The sequence below is a fragment of the Pteropus medius genome, unplaced genomic scaffold (genome assembly GCF_902729225.1).
Source record: "Pteropus medius unplaced genomic scaffold, Ma_sr-lr_union100, whole genome shotgun sequence".
Lineage (NCBI taxonomy): Eukaryota > Metazoa > Chordata > Mammalia > Chiroptera > Pteropodidae > Pteropus > Pteropus medius.
The window spans coordinates 3,182,851-3,201,288 of record NW_024350319.1 but is presented as its reverse complement, the minus strand read 5'-3'; the positions used below and the strand labels follow the sequence as shown (position 1 = coordinate 3,201,288).

The 18,438-nt window shown below is 39.9% G+C and overlaps 1 protein-coding gene across 9 annotated transcripts in view; it reads left to right on the top strand.

The window, feature by feature from the left end:
- The window catches only part of GNG12 (G protein subunit gamma 12), a 203,283-nt gene extending 190,635 nt beyond the window's left edge, over positions 1–12,648 (top strand). For all 9 annotated transcript variants that reach the window (XR_005647728.1, XR_005647729.1, XM_039838546.1 and 6 more), the window contains 2 exons: positions 6,868–6,986; positions 8,722–12,648. Coding sequence is in view for 7 of the 9 variants with exons in the window: in XM_039838546.1 (XP_039694480.1) it covers positions 6,894–6,986; positions 8,722–8,847 (219 nt within the window). In the remaining 2 variants the exon portion in view is untranslated. The remainder of the gene's footprint in view (positions 1–6,867; positions 6,987–8,721) is intronic.
- The last annotated feature ends 5,790 nt before the right edge of the window (positions 12,649–18,438 follow it).

Genomic DNA, 18,438 nt, shown 5'->3' with positions numbered 1-18,438 from the left:
GGTACTTAATGCTCAGCAAAAGTACTCTTTATTGCACTCACATGCTTATTTATTTTATTTATTTATTATGGTGACATTGGTTAACAAAATCCAGTAAATTTCAAGTGTACAATTCAACAGTAAGTCATATATATTTTGCATTGTATGTTCACCGCCCATAGTTAGATTTTTTTTTTTTTTGTTACTTACATATTTGACCTCTTTACCCCATCTACTTCCCCCCTCCCTCCCACCCTCTGGTAACCACTAGTCTATCATCCATGTCCATGAGTTTCTGTTTGTCATGTTCATTTGTTGCTTTTAGGTTTATATCCCACATATAAATGATATCATGTGGTTTTCAACTTTTTCTGTCTGGTTTATTTCGCTTAGCATGATTATCTTGAGGTCCATTCATGTTATTGCAAATTGCAGTATGTCATCTCTTCTTATTAGCTGAGTAATATTCCATTGTATATATGTACCACATCTTCTTTATCCAGTCATGTATTGTAGGACACTTCAGTTGCGTCCATGTCCTGACCACCGTGAAAAATGCTGCTATGAACATCAGTGTACAAACATCTTTTCGGATATATGTTTTTTTCAAGTCTTTGGGGTAAATAGCCAGTAGAGGATTGCTGGATTATATGGTAGATCAATCCCTAGTTTTTAAAGAAAGCTCCGTACTGTTTTCCATAGTGGCCATACCAATTTGCAGTCCCACCAGCAGTATATAAAGGGTTCCTTTTTCTCTGCATCCTCTCCAACATTTGTTATTACTTGTCCTGTTGATTGTAGCTATTCTAACAGGTGTGAGATGGTATCTCATTGTGGTTTTGATTTGCATTTCCTAATAGCTAGTGATGTTGAGCATCTTTTCATATGTTTGTAGACCATTTGTATGTCCTCTAGGGAGAAGTGTCTGTTCAGATCCTCTGCGCATTTTTTGATTGGATTGTTTGGGTTTTTTTGTTGTTATTGAGTCGTATGAGTTCTTTGTATATTTTAGATATTAGGCCCTTATCGGAGGCGTTGCTTGCAAATATATTTTCCCATTGAGATGGTTGTCTCTTTACCTTGTTGACGATTTCTTTTGCTGAGCAGAAGCTTTTTAGTGTGATGTAGTCCCATTCATTTATTTTTGCTTTTACATCCCTTGCCTTTGAGGTCAAATTCATAAAATCTTCTTTAAATCAAAAGTTCATGAGTTTAGTTTCTATGTTTTCTTCTATGCAATTTATTGTTTCAGGTCTTATATTCAGGTCCTTAATCCATTTTGAATTAATTCTGGTGTGTAGTGATGGACAACAGTTTCATTCTTTTGCATATGGCTTTTCCAGTTTTCCCGGCACCATTTATGGAAGAGGCTTTCCTTTCTCCATTGTATGTTTTTGTCTCCTTTGTTGAATATTATTTGCCCATATAAACAGGGGTTTACTTCCAGACTCTCGATACTGTTCCACTGGTCACTATGTCTATTTTGCTGCCAATACCATGCCGTTTTGATTATTGTTGCTTTGTAATATAATTTGAAGTGGGGCATAGTGATGCCTTCAGCCTTGTTCTTCTCAGGATGACTTTGGCGATTCAGGGTCTTTTGTGCTTCCATACAAATCTGCTGATTTTTTGTTCTATTTCTTTAAAGAGTTCTGATGGGATTTTGATGAGGATTGCATTATATCTGTATAATGCTTTAGGTAATAAGGTCATTTTAACTATGCTGATCCTTCCAATCCAAGAACACAGTATATCTTTCCATTTCTTTGTATCTTCTTCAGTTTCTTTTAATAGGGTCTTATAGTTTTCATTATATAGGTCCTTCACATGTTTCATTAGGTTTATCCCTAGGTATTAGGTTCTTTTTGTTGCAATTGCAAAAGGAATTATTTTTTCCACTTTTTTTCTCACATCTTTATTTTATCTGATGCTCTTAACAGTTCTTTGAGATAAAAAAGTATTATTATCCCCACTTTTCCCATGATAAAATCGAGGCTTAGATAGGTGACAAGTCCTGCCCAGGGCCCTACAGCTAGGAAGTGGCAGGAGCAAGAGTGAGAGCTCAAGTCTTCTGGCCTAATCCTTGAGCATGTCCCTGGAACTAAATATCAAAGGCATCGCATAAACACCATGTCTCAAGTTCAAATAGAGGGCCTGGCACATGTGCCAGCAAATATTAGAGGGGCATCTACTACTCAGCTCCAGCCTTGTTTTATAAGATTTTCTGATTTTTCCAGAAATCATTCTTTTAAAGTGAAATATCTCCATTTTTAAAATATTGACAATCAATTTAAAGTTAAATCACATACAGATATTATTGAGTTGACCCCGCGTGGGGCCCGTCCCAAACAAACACATCTGCAGTCTGGATTCAGCCTTCAGGCTCTGACAGAAAATAGTAAATGTTCACAAGAATAGAAAAACTGTATTCCCCACCCTGCACTTCTTGCTATATTAGAAAGATGTTGCTACCTGGTCATATTGCTTTGAAATTTGCTGTCAGAATTTTTCTCTTGCGTTTTGTTAAATCCTTGGTTTTTTTCTTAATGAGCTGAGGGGCCCAGCATTTATTAAGCATTTGTATGTTCAGGGTGCATTACTGATAGATGCCTCTGTCTGACCTCCCAACAACCCTGTGAGCTAGGTATTGCCGCTCCCGCTTTAACAGATGAGGAGACAGACAAGGAAGGAGCTGGAGTAATATCTTGATAGTTTTGGTGAGATCAGAGGTTAGGTGGAAGCCTATGTGTTTTTTTTATTGTTGTTATTGTTGTTATTATTATTTTTATTATTATTATTATTATTTTGGCCTGTTCTTTTATTATAGCCACAAGGGGTGTGTCTGCGCATGAACCTTGGCTTCACTCCAGTAATTCAGTTACTAGCCAGGCCATAACTTATGATGTGGATCCTGGGGCTTCCTGCTACCTTCCTCCCAGAGGGTGTGCTCTGTGGCACGTTCCATCTCCACCCTCCTCTCCCTGCTTCAGGCCCTTCTAGACAAAGATTAAAATGTCCATATTTCTCAAATGGGTCAGTCATCTTGTTCCTAGGAATTCCTAGGAACCTGAGAATTCGGATGAACAACAGCACTAAAACCAATGCACATTATTTGAATAGCTAAGTACTACATATATTTATTCAAATCTGTTAGCTACACGTAAAAATGAAAGCAAGGCTATAGAAGCGATAGCCAGCCAGAGTTTTATCAAACTACTAGGGGTCTGCTCAGGCCTTGGTGCTTCTGGGCAAGATATACTTGGTGCTTCTGGGCAAGATATACTGGTGGCTCAGAATTTCCAGATGCTAACCTCAGGCCTTGCCTAGTAGCAGGAGCAAGAACATTCTTGCTTAACTTGCAGATATGGAAGGGAAGGCCCGTCCTTCAGGGCATTAGACAAACAGATGCCTTCTGCACCAGAAAGGAGTATTGCACAAACATGAGGCAATCAGCAAGCCCACAAATACAGGTCACAGAGTGTTAAGGTCACCCTTGATTAAGACTCACATTGTGGACTGTTTAGCGATGCCCTGAGTGTTTGTGAATCAAATCAATTGGAATTGCATCCTTTCCTTGGTACAGTGGCAAGTGTGGCTTCTGGGGTGAAAAGGCTTACAAGCTGGTTTAACTCGGAGTAAGTTGGTCTAACCTCAGTTGCCTCATCTATAAAGCAAGAATGAAATAGTATATCTTTTGGGACTATAGCAAGGCTGCATGGACTAATTCGTGTGAAAGCACCGTATGCTGTCTAAGATTCCATACAAACAGCAGGTATTGTTTGCCTTGGAAGCTCTTCTTAGAGTGAGAATAAAGCAAGCTTTTCATCCACCTAGTAGCACAAACAGCCAGACATCCTTGCCATTGAGGGAAAACCAAAGAAAACCCTCTGAAGGTGCAGAGATGTTCAGAGATATTTGTTTCACAGCTTCTGTCTGGTTCTGCCCCCGCCCAGCTGTTGAGATGCAAAGCAACTGCAAGTTGGGCAGCTGTAAGTTGAGAGGAAATCCTTGGCTAGACCAGACCTCCAGCCCCTGTAAACACCTCCCACTACTCAAACAGTAGCGACTCTCTTTGCATAGACATGAGGCAACTCGGCAGACTGAGTTCCTTGAAGAGGCTTTTTAAGTTGAAACAATATAATTTTGATCTGATTTCTCCATAGGAAGAATGTTACAAGATTATATTCTTTGAGAAGAGAAATTGTATTTGAGTTGGGAGCTTAAGAGAAGTTGTCAGGGCAGAAATGTCTGGCACTCTACCTGAAGCAGAAGAGAAAGGGGTCCCCAGTAGAAGGAGGAAGCAGGAAGCTGTTTGGGTGACAAGGGAGGCTCTCTCTGCAGGGGCAGGCCAGAATACAGATATCAGAATAGGGGAAGAAGCCCTAAACTAGCATCTGTGCTTTGTGAATTGCTAGCTGTTTTTAATCATGACTGTCATACAGTCAAGAAGCAAGAAAGTTCTCCGTGTACTAGATGCAAAGTTTCCTGCCAATTTTAGAGGGACCTACCCAAGCATTTTTAAGTAGAACCTGACTGTGGACTGTTTGCCTATGGCTATGCGGGTGAGAGCAATGACTGATCCATAAAGTTACAGGAAACTTTATGTCCTGGAGGTTGAGAAGAAAAAGAGAATGCTTGGCATTATTCTCATGCAAAGGGAACATTTAGAACCTTCTTAGGGTGCAGCCTGAAAACCACAGGCCACTCAGAAAGGGTGCCATGTTCGCATTCCAAAGGCTAGGGGTGTCTATCCTCAGAATCAGGGCCAGCTGGCAGGGGAGCCCAATTTAACATGCTACAGGGAACAAAATATGGAACCAGCAGGCTGTGAATCAGGGCACTTTATACTTTTCACAGTGAGGTTGCCCCTACTTAGTACCTTGGTCTGGGTCCCATTTCAGAGGCTCTGTTAATAAGTTCTCTTCTGGGAGTACAGAAAGGGGCTGGGCCAGGCCACTGGGTGTGAGCAGAATCACCAGGAGGAGATCCTAGGCTTCTGCTTTGGGTGGGGCAGGATGCCTGAGGAATCCGAGGAAGAGGCAGCTGGTCAGGGAATGTATTGAAACGAGGTCACCCTTGGCCACCCTGCCCTGCCCTATGATTCTTCCTCTCAGTTTTCTGTACTGCCAGAGCTTCCTTATTTTAGGGAATCCTCTGTTGGCTGTCACTAGCCATTCCATTCTGCCCTGACACTAAATGTAAATTGCCTAGGATGGTCTAACAAAGGGCTGATGCCAATAGCCCACCAAGACCTAGTCAGTCAGAATCCTTAAAGCTCAATGAGCAGCAGAGGCAGACAGGTAAACAGGGAATTCTGAGTTGTGACCCCCAAGAATAAATATAATAGCAGCTGCTGTTTTTAGGGTGCCTTGACTATGCTAAACACTACTTGTGCATTAGCAAATCGAATCCTCAAAAACAATAGTATTCTTACATTACAAATGAGAAGACTTGGGCTCATGGAGGTTAAGTCACTTGCCAGGTTTCATATAGCTAGTAAGTGGCAGAGGCAGGGTTTAAACCCTGGAATGTGGAACTTTCTCATTAGGCTGGATTTCGAAGTTCTGCACACAGTTTTATTTGTGCATTTGACCAAAAGATGCTTCTGACCTTAGAATGTACAAGCCCTGCCCAAGTGTGTGAACTCAGCCATTGGATGCATTCTAAGTGTGGAACTCGGGCAGAACACCATTGTGCCCACGTGGTGGACACCAAGGAGCCTGTGGGTTGCCAGTGTTTTGTACAGCCTTGTCTGGTCTAAGCCTTTATGGCAAATATGCTTTGTGTAACTCAGGCCCCTCCAGAAAGTTGAGTCAGCCTGAGTTTCCTGCCGGCGCCACGGTGCCCTAAGACTTTGCTGAGCCCTTGCATAGTACCGAGGAGGCACACCTACCATCCACCTGTCCCTATGAGTCATAGAGCTGCCACACTGCTGCCAGGCCTGCCAGCTTTGCGTTTTCCTCCAGTTGCCACCATGCCGAGAGAAAACTTAACCCCGTATGGCAGGGACTCCAGACAGCACTCTTCTCCTTAGAATATGCCATGGGACAACCAGATGGGTAAAAGGTCCAGGTTGCCTTTGATTTTCACCGGGTGACTAGGGAAAGAGAGGAAGGGGGCAGCCTAGAATCCAAGGCTCAGCCCAAAGAGGAGAGTCAACCCCTATACTAACGTGGTGAGTATACCATTAGCAAGTGCCCTGGCTGCTGTGATGAGGCCAGAGAGATCAAAGAAAGGAGTAATAGTTTCATTAAACATGTCAGACTTTAGGCCATTCAGTGTATCCCATGTGACATTTGCTGTGGTTCTATCATTAAGAGTCTTGCAATGGAAAAGTTCCCACTTTTTCTTGAATAAAGACTTCCTTATCTGCCTTTCTCCCAACAATTGCAAATCTCGATGGTACCTAAAACTGCATGCTTCGTGCAGAGTTCTCCAGAAAATGTCTTTTGCCATTTTCTGTTGCCAGGACTTGCATGCATGTAATAGTTGGGTAAGAGCCAAAATTAAACAAAACCAAACCTTCTATTAAAGTACACAGCAGTAGTATGAAACTGCTCATGTATCATGGCGTCTGGTTGCACATGCTCACATTTGCTGGAGGCCCCCCAAACTACTGCAAATGTTTATGTGCATTTGTTTCCTCCTAGAAAAGGCTACTAGTACTGGGTTTCTGCAGACCAAAGATTTATAAAGGTTCTCAAATGGATAACAAGCTTAGACACAAACCGGCACTCAAGTTGCTGAGGAGCATTTTAGCAACTACCTCCTGGAGGCTGTGGAGACTGGAGAAAATGCATCCTTTTCCCCAAAGATAATGCAAAGCATTGTGAATGTTTTAACAACTTAAAGATGACTGTTATTCACCTTTTAAAAAATTCTCTTCAGGTTCCAGGTGAAAACAGTAACTGAAGATGTCAAGCAAAACAGCAAGCACCAACAACATCACCCAGGCACGGAGAACTGTGCAGCAGTTAAGACTAGAAGCCTCCATTGAAAGAATAAAGGTAAGATGCTTTGATTGGATTAGACTGTTTTCTGACAGGTTCTCTCCGCTCTCCAGAGGCTAGGTCACCTTTCAGAGAAGGTAATGCTATTGACTGCAGCTTGGTGCCAGGGTTTTCCTAGAGCAAGCTAAGTCTCAGAATCTTAACTTTCATTTCTACCTAGCACAGACCTCATTTCAAAAGCACAGGGGAGCCAAAGTGTCTGAGTTAGCCTCTCTATTTGGACAGAAAACCTGAAACTCATGACAGGATTTCCTGAGGACCTGCCTTCCCCTGAATGAACACGGTCAAGTCCTGTGATCACTGTGTTTTACATTGGGACAGGGGTTCCAGATAGACTTTATAAACACCCTCATCATCCCTCTGGAATTTATTAAGTGATGAGTGAGTACAGCTGAGGTAGCCTAGCAAAACAAGTCAACAATCGGGGTTTCCTTTTTAGGAGAAGGCAGCTTTTTAAATGTGTGTGGACTTCTGCGCCCAGGCTGAGTACCGCCAGCCTTAGTTGAGATCTGGAAGCAACCGGAAGGCACTCGTTAGGTCACCTGACTTTGAAATTTTTTTCTCCTAAATCCCAAGAGGGACTCGGCTGTGAGTGCCCTGGAATGTTGTGAGTAATGCTGTTTCCTAGAAACTGAAGCAATCACCTGATAAATTCCTCTGGGCCTGGAGATAGTCACCTGTCTTCAAAACATGAGGCTGCCTGTGCTGCATTTGACAGGGGTCAATTGAGGACGCTGATCTGATTATTCTGAAGGGATCTCCCACCCAGACTTCTGAACAAGGCATGGTATTTTCCACTTTTAATGCATGCCAGAAGAAGGCACTGCATCATTCCATGCTGGTTTTGTCCCTCTTTTTATTTCCCCAAGCCCAATCTCTAACAGCCAATCTTGAGACTCTACTAGAATTTGGCTCTATGCTTTCAGAGTTTTGGCTCCAAGCCCATAATTCGGTTCTTTAACTCTGTTCTGCATCCTAATTAATTTTTTTAGTAGATAGAAACTAAGATACAACCGTCCTTTGATGCACATATACTTTTCTTCTCCCCAGCTTTTTATTTTGAGAAATTTCAAATCTATAGAAGAGTTGTATAACAAGCACCCATATCCTCTTTACCAGGATTCACCAGTTAGCATTTGCCACATTTGCTTTCTCTCCCTTTTTCTAACTGTACACACACATACTCACAAAATACTTAATTTTTTCTTTAAACCACTTGAAAAGTATTTACAGACATCGTGATTTTTCACCTTAAATATTTCGTCTGTTTCTCCCAAGTACAAGAACAGTCCCCTACATAACCACAGTACAATTATAACATTCAGGATCAGCTGAGAATATTATCTAACACGCAGTTCATTTCTGAAGAATCCAGGCCACTCACTTTATGGAATGGCCCTCGCTTTAGATGGAATTGTTTGCTGCCAATTAGATTCCAGTTAAATGTTTTGGCAGAACACCAGCTATCTGGTGGTGTGTCCTCAGTGTTCACACTAGGAGACACATGATGTCAGTTTGATCCCTTGGTGAAGGAATCCCTTATCTGCCTGATTTCACCATATAAAAAGTACCTTTTCTCTTTTTAACAAGTAATCTGGGAGTGATACTTTGAGACTCTGGTTATCTTGTTCTCCAACAGTCTTCTACCCAATGGGTTAGCATTCAAACACACTTTTTAAAAATTTATAAATAAAGGTTTTTCTTTGTTTGTTTTGGTTTGTCTACATGACAGGTTTCAAAGGCCTCAGCGGACCTCATGTCCTACTGTGAGGAGCATGCCAGGAATGACCCTTTGCTGATAGGGATACCTACTTCAGAAAACCCTTTCAAGGATAAAAAAACTTGCATCATCTTATAGAGGAGTGAAATGGTTCCTCACCTCTTCTCAACAAAGCAAATTATGAGCAGCTCCTTGAAGAGAATTACCTTCAGCTTATTTGGTAACCACTGCTAATAACTAAAATGCTCTTAACATGGAATAATAGACTCTGAAGTCTTTATTTTCCAACTTGTCCTTTTTCTGAAATACCCTTTACTGATTTAATACAATCCCATTTTCCATTTGGTAACTGTGGTGTCATATTGGGTTACTGATTAAGGAAAGTCAGTCCGGGCCCTTTAAAAAACTCAGTTATATACTTTTAAATATATGAATGATCCAGTTATATCAAGACCTAAATTAACTAAGCCCCTATCTAGATTAAAATGCCAAGAGTAACTTAAGTCCTTAAACCTTTATATCATAATGTGTTCTTAATAGGGTTGTGCCAACCTGTACAGTATACACGGGTGAGGAGTGTTTTGTGTATATATGTATGTCTTTGTATATACACATCTCAAAGCTTATTTCCTTATTAAAATTTCTCTCCATACCATCAGTTAACTCCACAAGTTATACCTTTATCTTAAGCTGTGTGTAGGTAGAATAAGAACTTCTTTTCATATAGTTATTGTACAAAAAGTAAAGGACATCCTAAAGGTCGTATTCATTGTAATCAAATAATGAAGTCATCTCTTGCTGACCCTCTAGTCTACAATAAACTGTGCCAATTAAAATTTTAAAACTCAGCTAAAAGCCCTTTTATAATATGATATTCATTCACCAGGGGCCTTTTCGGGCTTCAGTGATCCTGAGTCTAAAAAAAGGGGAGGACAGTGGGCAGCTGTGTCCCCAGGGCTCACATTCTCTGGATTAGGGGTTACATCTCTGAAGTTTTCACCCTAATGATGGAGATGAAACAGAGTACACAGGAAGCTGGCCGAGAGAGGAGCAGGAATGTGTGAAAACAAGTTCCTGTTCTTGGCCGAACTTTATGATTTAGCTCTTTTTCTCTCTGCCTTTCCTATATCTTTCCTCTCCTCCTAGAAAATCTATTCCAGCCCCAAGTGGGTGGAACATGGTGGGAAAGAAACATGCAAAATCATAAAGGTATCAAGACACAAGCTCTTTTCAAATATCTTCAGTGTCAGCGTCATCCCTACCTTGTCCCCGAACCATCCAAGAGAGGCTTGGTTTCAGTGGTACAGAATTTGGGCCCAAGGGTCCCAGGAGCTGGACATTGGGTTCCTTGATTTTCCTCTGGACACGAATGTAGCCCTCACATCCTCGGGATTTCCAGTGGGTATCCCAAAAGAAGGAATCTCCTATGACCAGAGAGTATTTTAACTTCATCAAAGAAGAAGACAGGTTATTTTTCTTAAATGCTCATTTAAGGGCCCAAAACATACACTTGGCCTATAATATTTTAATTCATCTTCAGTTCGTTAAAAATAACGACAAATGATGAAGGGTTAAAAATGTATTCTCAAAGAGGATTCAACCCCAAGAAGGAATTATTTACAATGGTTTTCCCTAGTTCTGTACAATCTCGCCCTGCAGTGCAAGCCCCTTTTAAAATCTAATGTCTGAGCTTTGGATAGTATGCTAATTTGAGTGAACAAATGCAGTACTATTTTTAAACTGCTCAAATATATTCAGTATTTCTCCAACTCACCTATCTATTCGGCATTGTGAACTGCCCTCATATTTCTAAGACTGGGTGAAAATCATGGCACTGCCCTTAACTTCTTGTCATCTACTGCTTGGTTCAGCAATATGCCCAATTCCCAAGTAAATTATAGTTACCTGTTTAGGAGAGAGAAAGATTTTACCTTTCAGAAGGTGAAATTTGAAATGTATGCTAAAAAGATGACTTTACATTTAATGATTAACTTAAGGAGATATTCTTTTTTAAAATAAATATATTTTTCTGATAGTTTCAGAACACTAATCTTATTTTCACTCCGATGTTTAACATGTTTCTTTAAATATTTATAATGCATCTTGTTACAAAGTATTTTCATGAAATTATGTTTATTATATTGTTATGTGCACAGTTTTTGGTAGCAAGCATAGTACTAAAACATGTTCTTTTACCTAACAGAAAACAAATATGTTTTGCTATATGTTTGTTAATATGCTTAGAGTGGTAAGGAATGGACTTGAGGTCCCAGGAGATTTCATTTTATTTTTGCTGGCCAGGTATCCATTAAGGCCATGAATATAAATGTCGTGTAACTTCCTAACCAGGTGTGGGGCATGTTCAAGAAAAGTGAAATCAAATCCTTTGATGCTGGACCCAAGAGGGGAAAAATTGTAGTTAAATGTTGATTTACTTATAACTAGACATCTGTGTGAGAAAATATATGTATACACATATATGATATGCAGAAGTCACTATTTATCAGGCTTTATTCTACTTACAAAGCCACAGTTTGACTGTTCTGCAGCAGCTGGTTTATGACAGTGGTGGACAAATGCCCAGTGCATGTTAATTTTTCCAGCTACCATCATAATGACATAATCACGTATATATATGCAGCCATTTAAATATTTTCACTGTACTTTATCTTTAATGCTGCTTCTGTTAACAGTGATTTTTTTTTCATTTTTATATTTTTATTAGTTCATCATAATCCTGTCCATTGAGGCCTCAGGACCATGGCAAGATATGCTATACAAAATTTCATGACTCCAAAGAATTTTACAGAACATTTTTTTTTCTATAAACACTTCATATACCAGGTGGTTCACAGGTTATAGGTTGTAACTACTTTTTTTCTAAAAAGAATCAGGTTTTTACATTTCCTTGCCCTACTGAAATAAAAAGTGCCATACTTATCTTTTAAAGGAAGGACTTGATTTGCTTTCTCTCTGGACTATTTTTGTACTTTACTAATCTAAACTATCAGAAAAAACAAGTCTACCAATGATTTTGTAATTTTGAGACATAGGTTAGTTTAGGTAGAGGAGGATGTGCCAAACTTTTTCTTCAGATGCTTTCTTCTCAACCAATTTACAACTAAGATAGTGTCATCTAAGCGATTACTCTGAATTTTGATTTAAAGTCTATATAGGCCCAAGAAGTGAATTATACTACACATCATTCTTTTCTCAATAAAATATAATACAGTATGTGTTAGGAATTGTGTTGATTTCCTTTATGGTATATCTGTTAATAGGAAAAAGTACATTGAATCAAATAGAAGTATATGTGTATTAAAACAGAGCACTTACCTAAAATTGGGCGGCCTGGATCTTAGCCCTAGATCATTTTCTAGCCAATCCTGTGTCCCTGTGTCGTGACTTTGGACAAGGCACTTGCTCTCTCTGGGCCTTCATTGCACCATCTGTAAAACAAGGGGCTTGAAGTAGATGGTGGCTGAGATCCCTTCCTGCTTTCAGATGTCTCGTTCCAATGGCCTACACCCCTACTGGTCCTGCCAACGTGTTGGTGCTATAAGCTGCTTCAAATATAAAATTGGTTTGTCTGTCATGTATGCTCATTTAATAGCTTATGAAAGGCCTTTTTGTCATACAGCTTTTTATTTCTAGTTTTACGGACTTGATTACTGTAATAATGTCTTGTTTTTAGTCATGTAACTATAAACATATACTCTCTTAATGTCTCAGTAAATTTGCATTTGATAAATATAGTTGATGGGATTTTGTTATTTTATAACATTCTTTGGCTACTCATCTGTCCAGCATCTTATTTACCTAAACACTGTGATCATTGTTTGGAAATCTGTCCTATGGAAAGAATAAAAGCATTTACTTCACAGCTAATATGTTCACAGATTTGAAAGAAGTTTCATTAAAGCACCATTACTCTCTTTACTGGGTCAGTGCCTCCTTGTGTCATCCTACCCGTGTTTTGCTCAAAAAATTAAAAGAAGACAAATTCTCATCCCCTTTTCATTCATTCATTCAGTCAACATTTTCTGAGCACCTGCTGACAGCCAGGAGTTGAACTCAGGCTCTGATGACACTCGAGAGTAAGACACACACCAGCCCATGAGATGCTTACAATCTAGAGTGATGAAAGTAGGAATGACAGATATGTAAACTAATAATTATGTCACCATGTGAGAAGTACCATAACTCAGGTTTACACAGTGCTGCGAGAGCCCAGAAGAAAGAGGCTTCACGTCAGTAAAGTCTGAGAAGGCTTCCCAGGGAGGTGATATTTGAGCTGGGTCTTAATAGAAGAAACCCTGTAAGCATTAGAGTGAAGTCTTGTGAGGAAATGACAGGAAGAAGAGGGAAGTGAGCTCAAAGCTGGTGTGCAGAGTGTCTCCCATACTACTTGTTTATCCTGCAAGCAACAGGAAGTCAGTGGAGGTTGTTAAGAAGGAGTGACGTAAGGATTACCGATGTGTAGAGGGCTGTTTCCCATCCTGAGACCCAGCAGTGACCATGGAAACAGATAACAAATGGAAAGGTCATTAGACTCAAATGACTCATTTACCAAATGTTTGCCAAAGGTACCCCACTTCCTCCTTGGTCCCTTCCCCCAGGGCTGGGATTCCCACAGGGATGAAGGAAAGACCGCTTCATCCAAAAGACAGCCAATGTGCACCAGGTTACAGACTAGGCAGCTACAGAGATGGGCCCTGCTTCTGAGAACCAGTACTCGTACACTACAAAGAGTAGGAGCAAAAGATAGTCACTCAACCCTTTGTAGGAAAAGACTGAAGAATTTAGACACTTTGGTCATAAAAAAATAGGCAGCAACTGACAAGCACTTTTACTGGTACAGACCAAATTACCACAAGTTCTTGTAACTTTCAATGGGAGACAATTTTATTGGGGATGGTAGATGGGATTAGGTAGCACTGAGTTTAAAACAAGTTGAGGGGAGGGAAGGTAATGAGGCAGAAAAGGGTGGACTATGTTAAGTAAATATGGCAGACGAAATGTTACACTTTCTTAATGATATAAACAAGGAACTTGAACCTGTAGATAATGGTGGGAGCTTAGTGTGGAGACGCATGTCATGTGGCCTTTCAACTCTCCTGGTTATGGGCAGTGATCAGCTTCTCACTGGCAACAGGCTCAATATACATATGGATATTCACTGTAAGCCACCTAATTGGGGGCTAGGTAGACAGTCTTGAGTATTTCTCCCTCCTTCCCCCTGCATGCCTAGGTTTACAAACTTTTGACTTACAGCTCTGTTTGTAGAAATTAGTCCCACCATCATCAGCTCTAGACATCTCTGCACAACCAGGCATGACTGTCACCTTTAGCTTGTTTTCAGAGCATGGCCCCACTTACTATTCTAACCCTTTCATGGTGAGCAGCAAATAACCTTGGCCTTCAGGTGAGCCCTTCTGTTGCTCCAATTACTGTCTCCTTATCTGAGTCATTCACATCTATTAAAGGCTATTTAACTGTAGGCCAACCCTGGGTAAACATGTAGTTGGTCTTAGGAACCCTCACCTCAACGATCAATTTTTTAGGAAACCAATACTTTCTCTGCCCTGGAGGAAAATGCAGTCTAAATAAGTTCATTCTAAAATGCTAATGAATTAATATATTAGTCTGTGGAAGACCGTTGGCCCTACAAAGTAGAACTGGAGAGAGCAATACTCAGCATGAAAGAGTGTAAGTTAGTAGTAAAGTTTTAGGTATCATTGAGGATTAATTTTACATATGAAACATGGCTATACCTTATCAATCCTCCTAGATAACCTATTCGATTATGAAAGCAAACAATTGAAATGGTTGAGTTACATAATGGTAGGATCTCGAGTTTGGGAGTCTAAGAAATTTGCAACTGAGACATCTATGTGCAGGTTACTACTTCAGGCCTCCAGATCCAATCATTTCCCATTCCTATACACACGCCCCCTGCTTAGTAACAGAAGTGAGAGGGCCATCCACTAAAAGACCTTAAATCTGTCGATGTAGGACACTAACCATGTGACATCACAAGAACAATGTGGATCCATAAGCTGGTGTGCTGGGGGCAGGCCTAAGGCAGTAACACTGCACGAACATGACCAGCAGTACCTGTTCTGTGCCAGGCACCAACAGATCTGGTCTTTAGTGTCCCCTGGGATCAGGTTAAAGGTAACCTTAAAAGTTGCATATTTTTTTACCTATAGTTGACCCTGAACAACATGTCAGTGTCAGATCCACTTATATGCAAAATTTTTTTTCAATAAATACCTGCACTGTTTTAGATCTGCAGTCGGGATTCCACAGATGCAGAAGGCTGACTATAGGCATTGATCTATACCATTTTATTTAGGCGACATGAGCATCCATGGATTTAGGTATCTGGTGGAGGAGAGGGTCCTGGACTCAATCTCCTGCAGATACTGAGGAACAGCTAAGTTTTGTGGCAGTCAAAAGCTATACACAGATTTTCGACTGCTGGGGGTGTCAGCGCCCCCAACCTCCACATCATTCAAAAGTCAACTGTATTAGGAAAACTAGAACTAGTGCAAGTGATATAATTTCTAAAATAGATTTAAATAAAAAGTAAAACAATTTATATTTTCAAAAATATAACTATATAATAGCACAACTTGCACTTAGATATGGCAAAAATCGTAAAGGAGCCGCACAGTGTCAGAAGACAAGGATCGCTTTGGTGAACGGCACTCCAGGCTTGTCTACATGCAGCAGATCACTGCTACTTTTAACCTTCAAAAGGCCAGTGTCTTTTTTTCATTGGCCAATGCGTTAGATGGCTTGGTCCTAAATAGACCCTTTTAGAATTGACATCGATGAAGTATATTTCAGTATGGGCCACGTAACAACTGTCGATATTCACAGACATTGAATATCACAGACACTGTGAGGCACCGGGGAAAGAAAGAACCCAACATTGACACGAGGTTAGGCATTTTGCATATGTTCTCCTATTTAAGCCTCACAACAACTCTTAAGAGAAAGTAGATATTATTTTACTCTATCCTATAGATAAGGAACGGAGGCTCAGAGAAGAAAGTTATACAGGATCCTACAACTAAAAAGTGCAGATGCTAGTTTTACACACCTAGATCAGCCAGACTCTACAGCCTATGAATTGTCTTCATATTTGTAGCATGGTTTGAATAGGAGCAAAAAAAAAAAAAAAGACAATAACTTTGGGAAATTTAAAATTAATCAAGTAAGGTAAGCAAATAAGTTCTTCAGTAATCAAGAGTGTAATGGCCTAGGCCTTAAATAAAAATAAACAGTAATATATTTCAGTCACTTACTATGGCCAGGTACTGTTTTCAGCATTTTATATCTATTAATTCATTTAACTCTCACAACCCCTGAGATTGCTGCTATTATTATTCCTACCTTACACATAAGGAAATGGAAGCTTAGAGAGATCCAAAAGCCTATTTAATATACTTTGCAAACAAAACAAAACAAAAAAACATTTTTTATGAGTAGTCAGTATAAAGTAAGAGAAAGAACCCAAGACAGGAAATGTGGTCTGACTGCCATTAATGCATTTTGCAACCTTAGACCTTTATGACTTCTGGTCCCGTTTCCAAAAAAAAAAAAGGATCTATATTTTAAAAAGAATTCGGGATAGGTAATTGTTAATATTTCTTCTACCCTTAAATTTTATACAAATTTGAGAAAGGAGAGCAATTCACTTTTGGTTGCTCTTTGCCATCCACTCCCAGTCATTCTACATTTTCCTTCTTAAATTGAAAATCTGGAGAAGAACCGAAGTCTAGAATATGGGGTCAGAGAAGGGTATGTGGGTTTGCTGTGTATAATTATAGGTATTTAAAAGATATTTAAAGATTCACTTCCTGATACTTAAGCTACTGACTCATCAGCAGGACTGGAAAGAATTTTTAAGGAAAAATGAATTGTAGAAAGGTATTTTGTATGTAGGCAATTAATAAAGTGAGCAGTTCTTCAACAAAGTAACAACAAAGTCTTATAAGAAGAGTTCATAAAACAACTCCAAAAAAGAAAAATAGTCCACTCAAACATTAAATTCAAATAACAGTACATTTGCTTTTTAGAAGCAGAACAAAGAATTCATTCATTCATTTGTTGAGCTTCTACTAGGAGTGTAGAAGCTCCTGATAGCACTATGCAAAGTAAGTCCTGGGGTAAACCCAGAAAAGACAAGGATCTCCCAGGATAGTGGGGCTCTGGGGGTAGGGGGAGTAAGCAGTAGGAGGTAAACATATAAACTATCATTCAGCATGGTAAATACTATTATAAGAAGCTGCTCTGTTTTAATGAGTCAGAAAAGGTTTCACAGAGGAGACAATCAGTCAGGCCTTGAAGGATAAGTAGAAGTTCGTTAGTAAAGAATAGGGAAAGGGGCAAAACAGTGGATCCAAATGCTAAATTCTAAAGAAGTCTGGGGTATCACAGATCTTTGTGGCAGGAATATGGGGAGGAGAATGTTGGTAAGGCTAGAAAGGAAGTTTACAACTAGTCAAAGTGTAAGATTTGTACTGATAACACAGACAAGGGGAGAGAGTTCACAAAAATTTTAAAGCAAGGTCTTGACATGATAACCTTTGTTTTCATAAAGATAACTAGAATGAATAAGTAGAAGATATTAGTGGAGACCAGCTAGCAGTATTTATAATCTTTGTTGAGTTCCCAATGATGTCTCACAACCCTTTCGTTAGTCCCTGTTCAACTCCTCCATTCCAAACTTTTATCACCCTCCTCAAAACCCACTATATATCTCCTTCCCGTTGTGTAAATAATCCAGCTTTCTCTATGGAAAAAATGTTAGGGCCATTTGGCCTGAATTCTTAAAACTTCCTCCCTTCCTTCATCAAAAAGTCTTCATCACAGGCATCAAAATATCTTCCATCATATGCACAGGTTGAGAGGCAATCTCCAGTTCAAAGCCAAGCCCTCCAGCTCTTCTCTAAATCCCTAATCTTCTTCCCTCCTTCTGTATCAAAGTGTTTCAAAGAGTGGTCCACCTTCCCTGTCTCCTCTTCTCCACCTCCCATCTTCTCAGTTGGCTTCAGCGTGGCTTTTTCTCCCACCTGTGTAATGAAACTGATTTCACCCAATAAAATTTCACTCAAAAAGTTCACCCAGTGAACTCCTAATTTCCAAATTCAATAGAACCTTTCAGGCTCTGCCTCAAAGATGCCTCTAAGAGTATGAATCATTCTCTTCTGTAAACTCCCCATTCTGTACCAACCGCTTCTGTGATGTCAGACTCTCCTTTTTCCCCTCCTGTCTCCTCTTCTTATGTCTGCCCCCTAATATCCCACCCTCAGTCTCAAGTTTTAACCCTGACCCACTGCTTCTCTTCTCCCTTTACCCATTTTTCTTGGAGATGTCATCTATTCTCATAGATGTTATATGCTAAGAACAAATCAAAATCAAAATATCCAGCCTGTATTTTGTCCAAGCATCAGACTTACCTATTCTACTGGATGTTTTAACAGTCGCACAAGGACCTGAAACATAATGCGTCCAAGATTAAACCCATCTCCCCTTCCTAAAATTTAAGTGGTAGCACTATTGTTACTAAATTGCTCTAGCTGAAAACCTGAAAGTCATTCAGGAATTCTCCCTCATTCCTTATATCTAATCACATAGTCTTGCCTATTCCATTTCCCAAATACTTCTCAAATCCATCTCTGGTTTTCTTCATCAACTACAAGTTCGGGCTCGTAT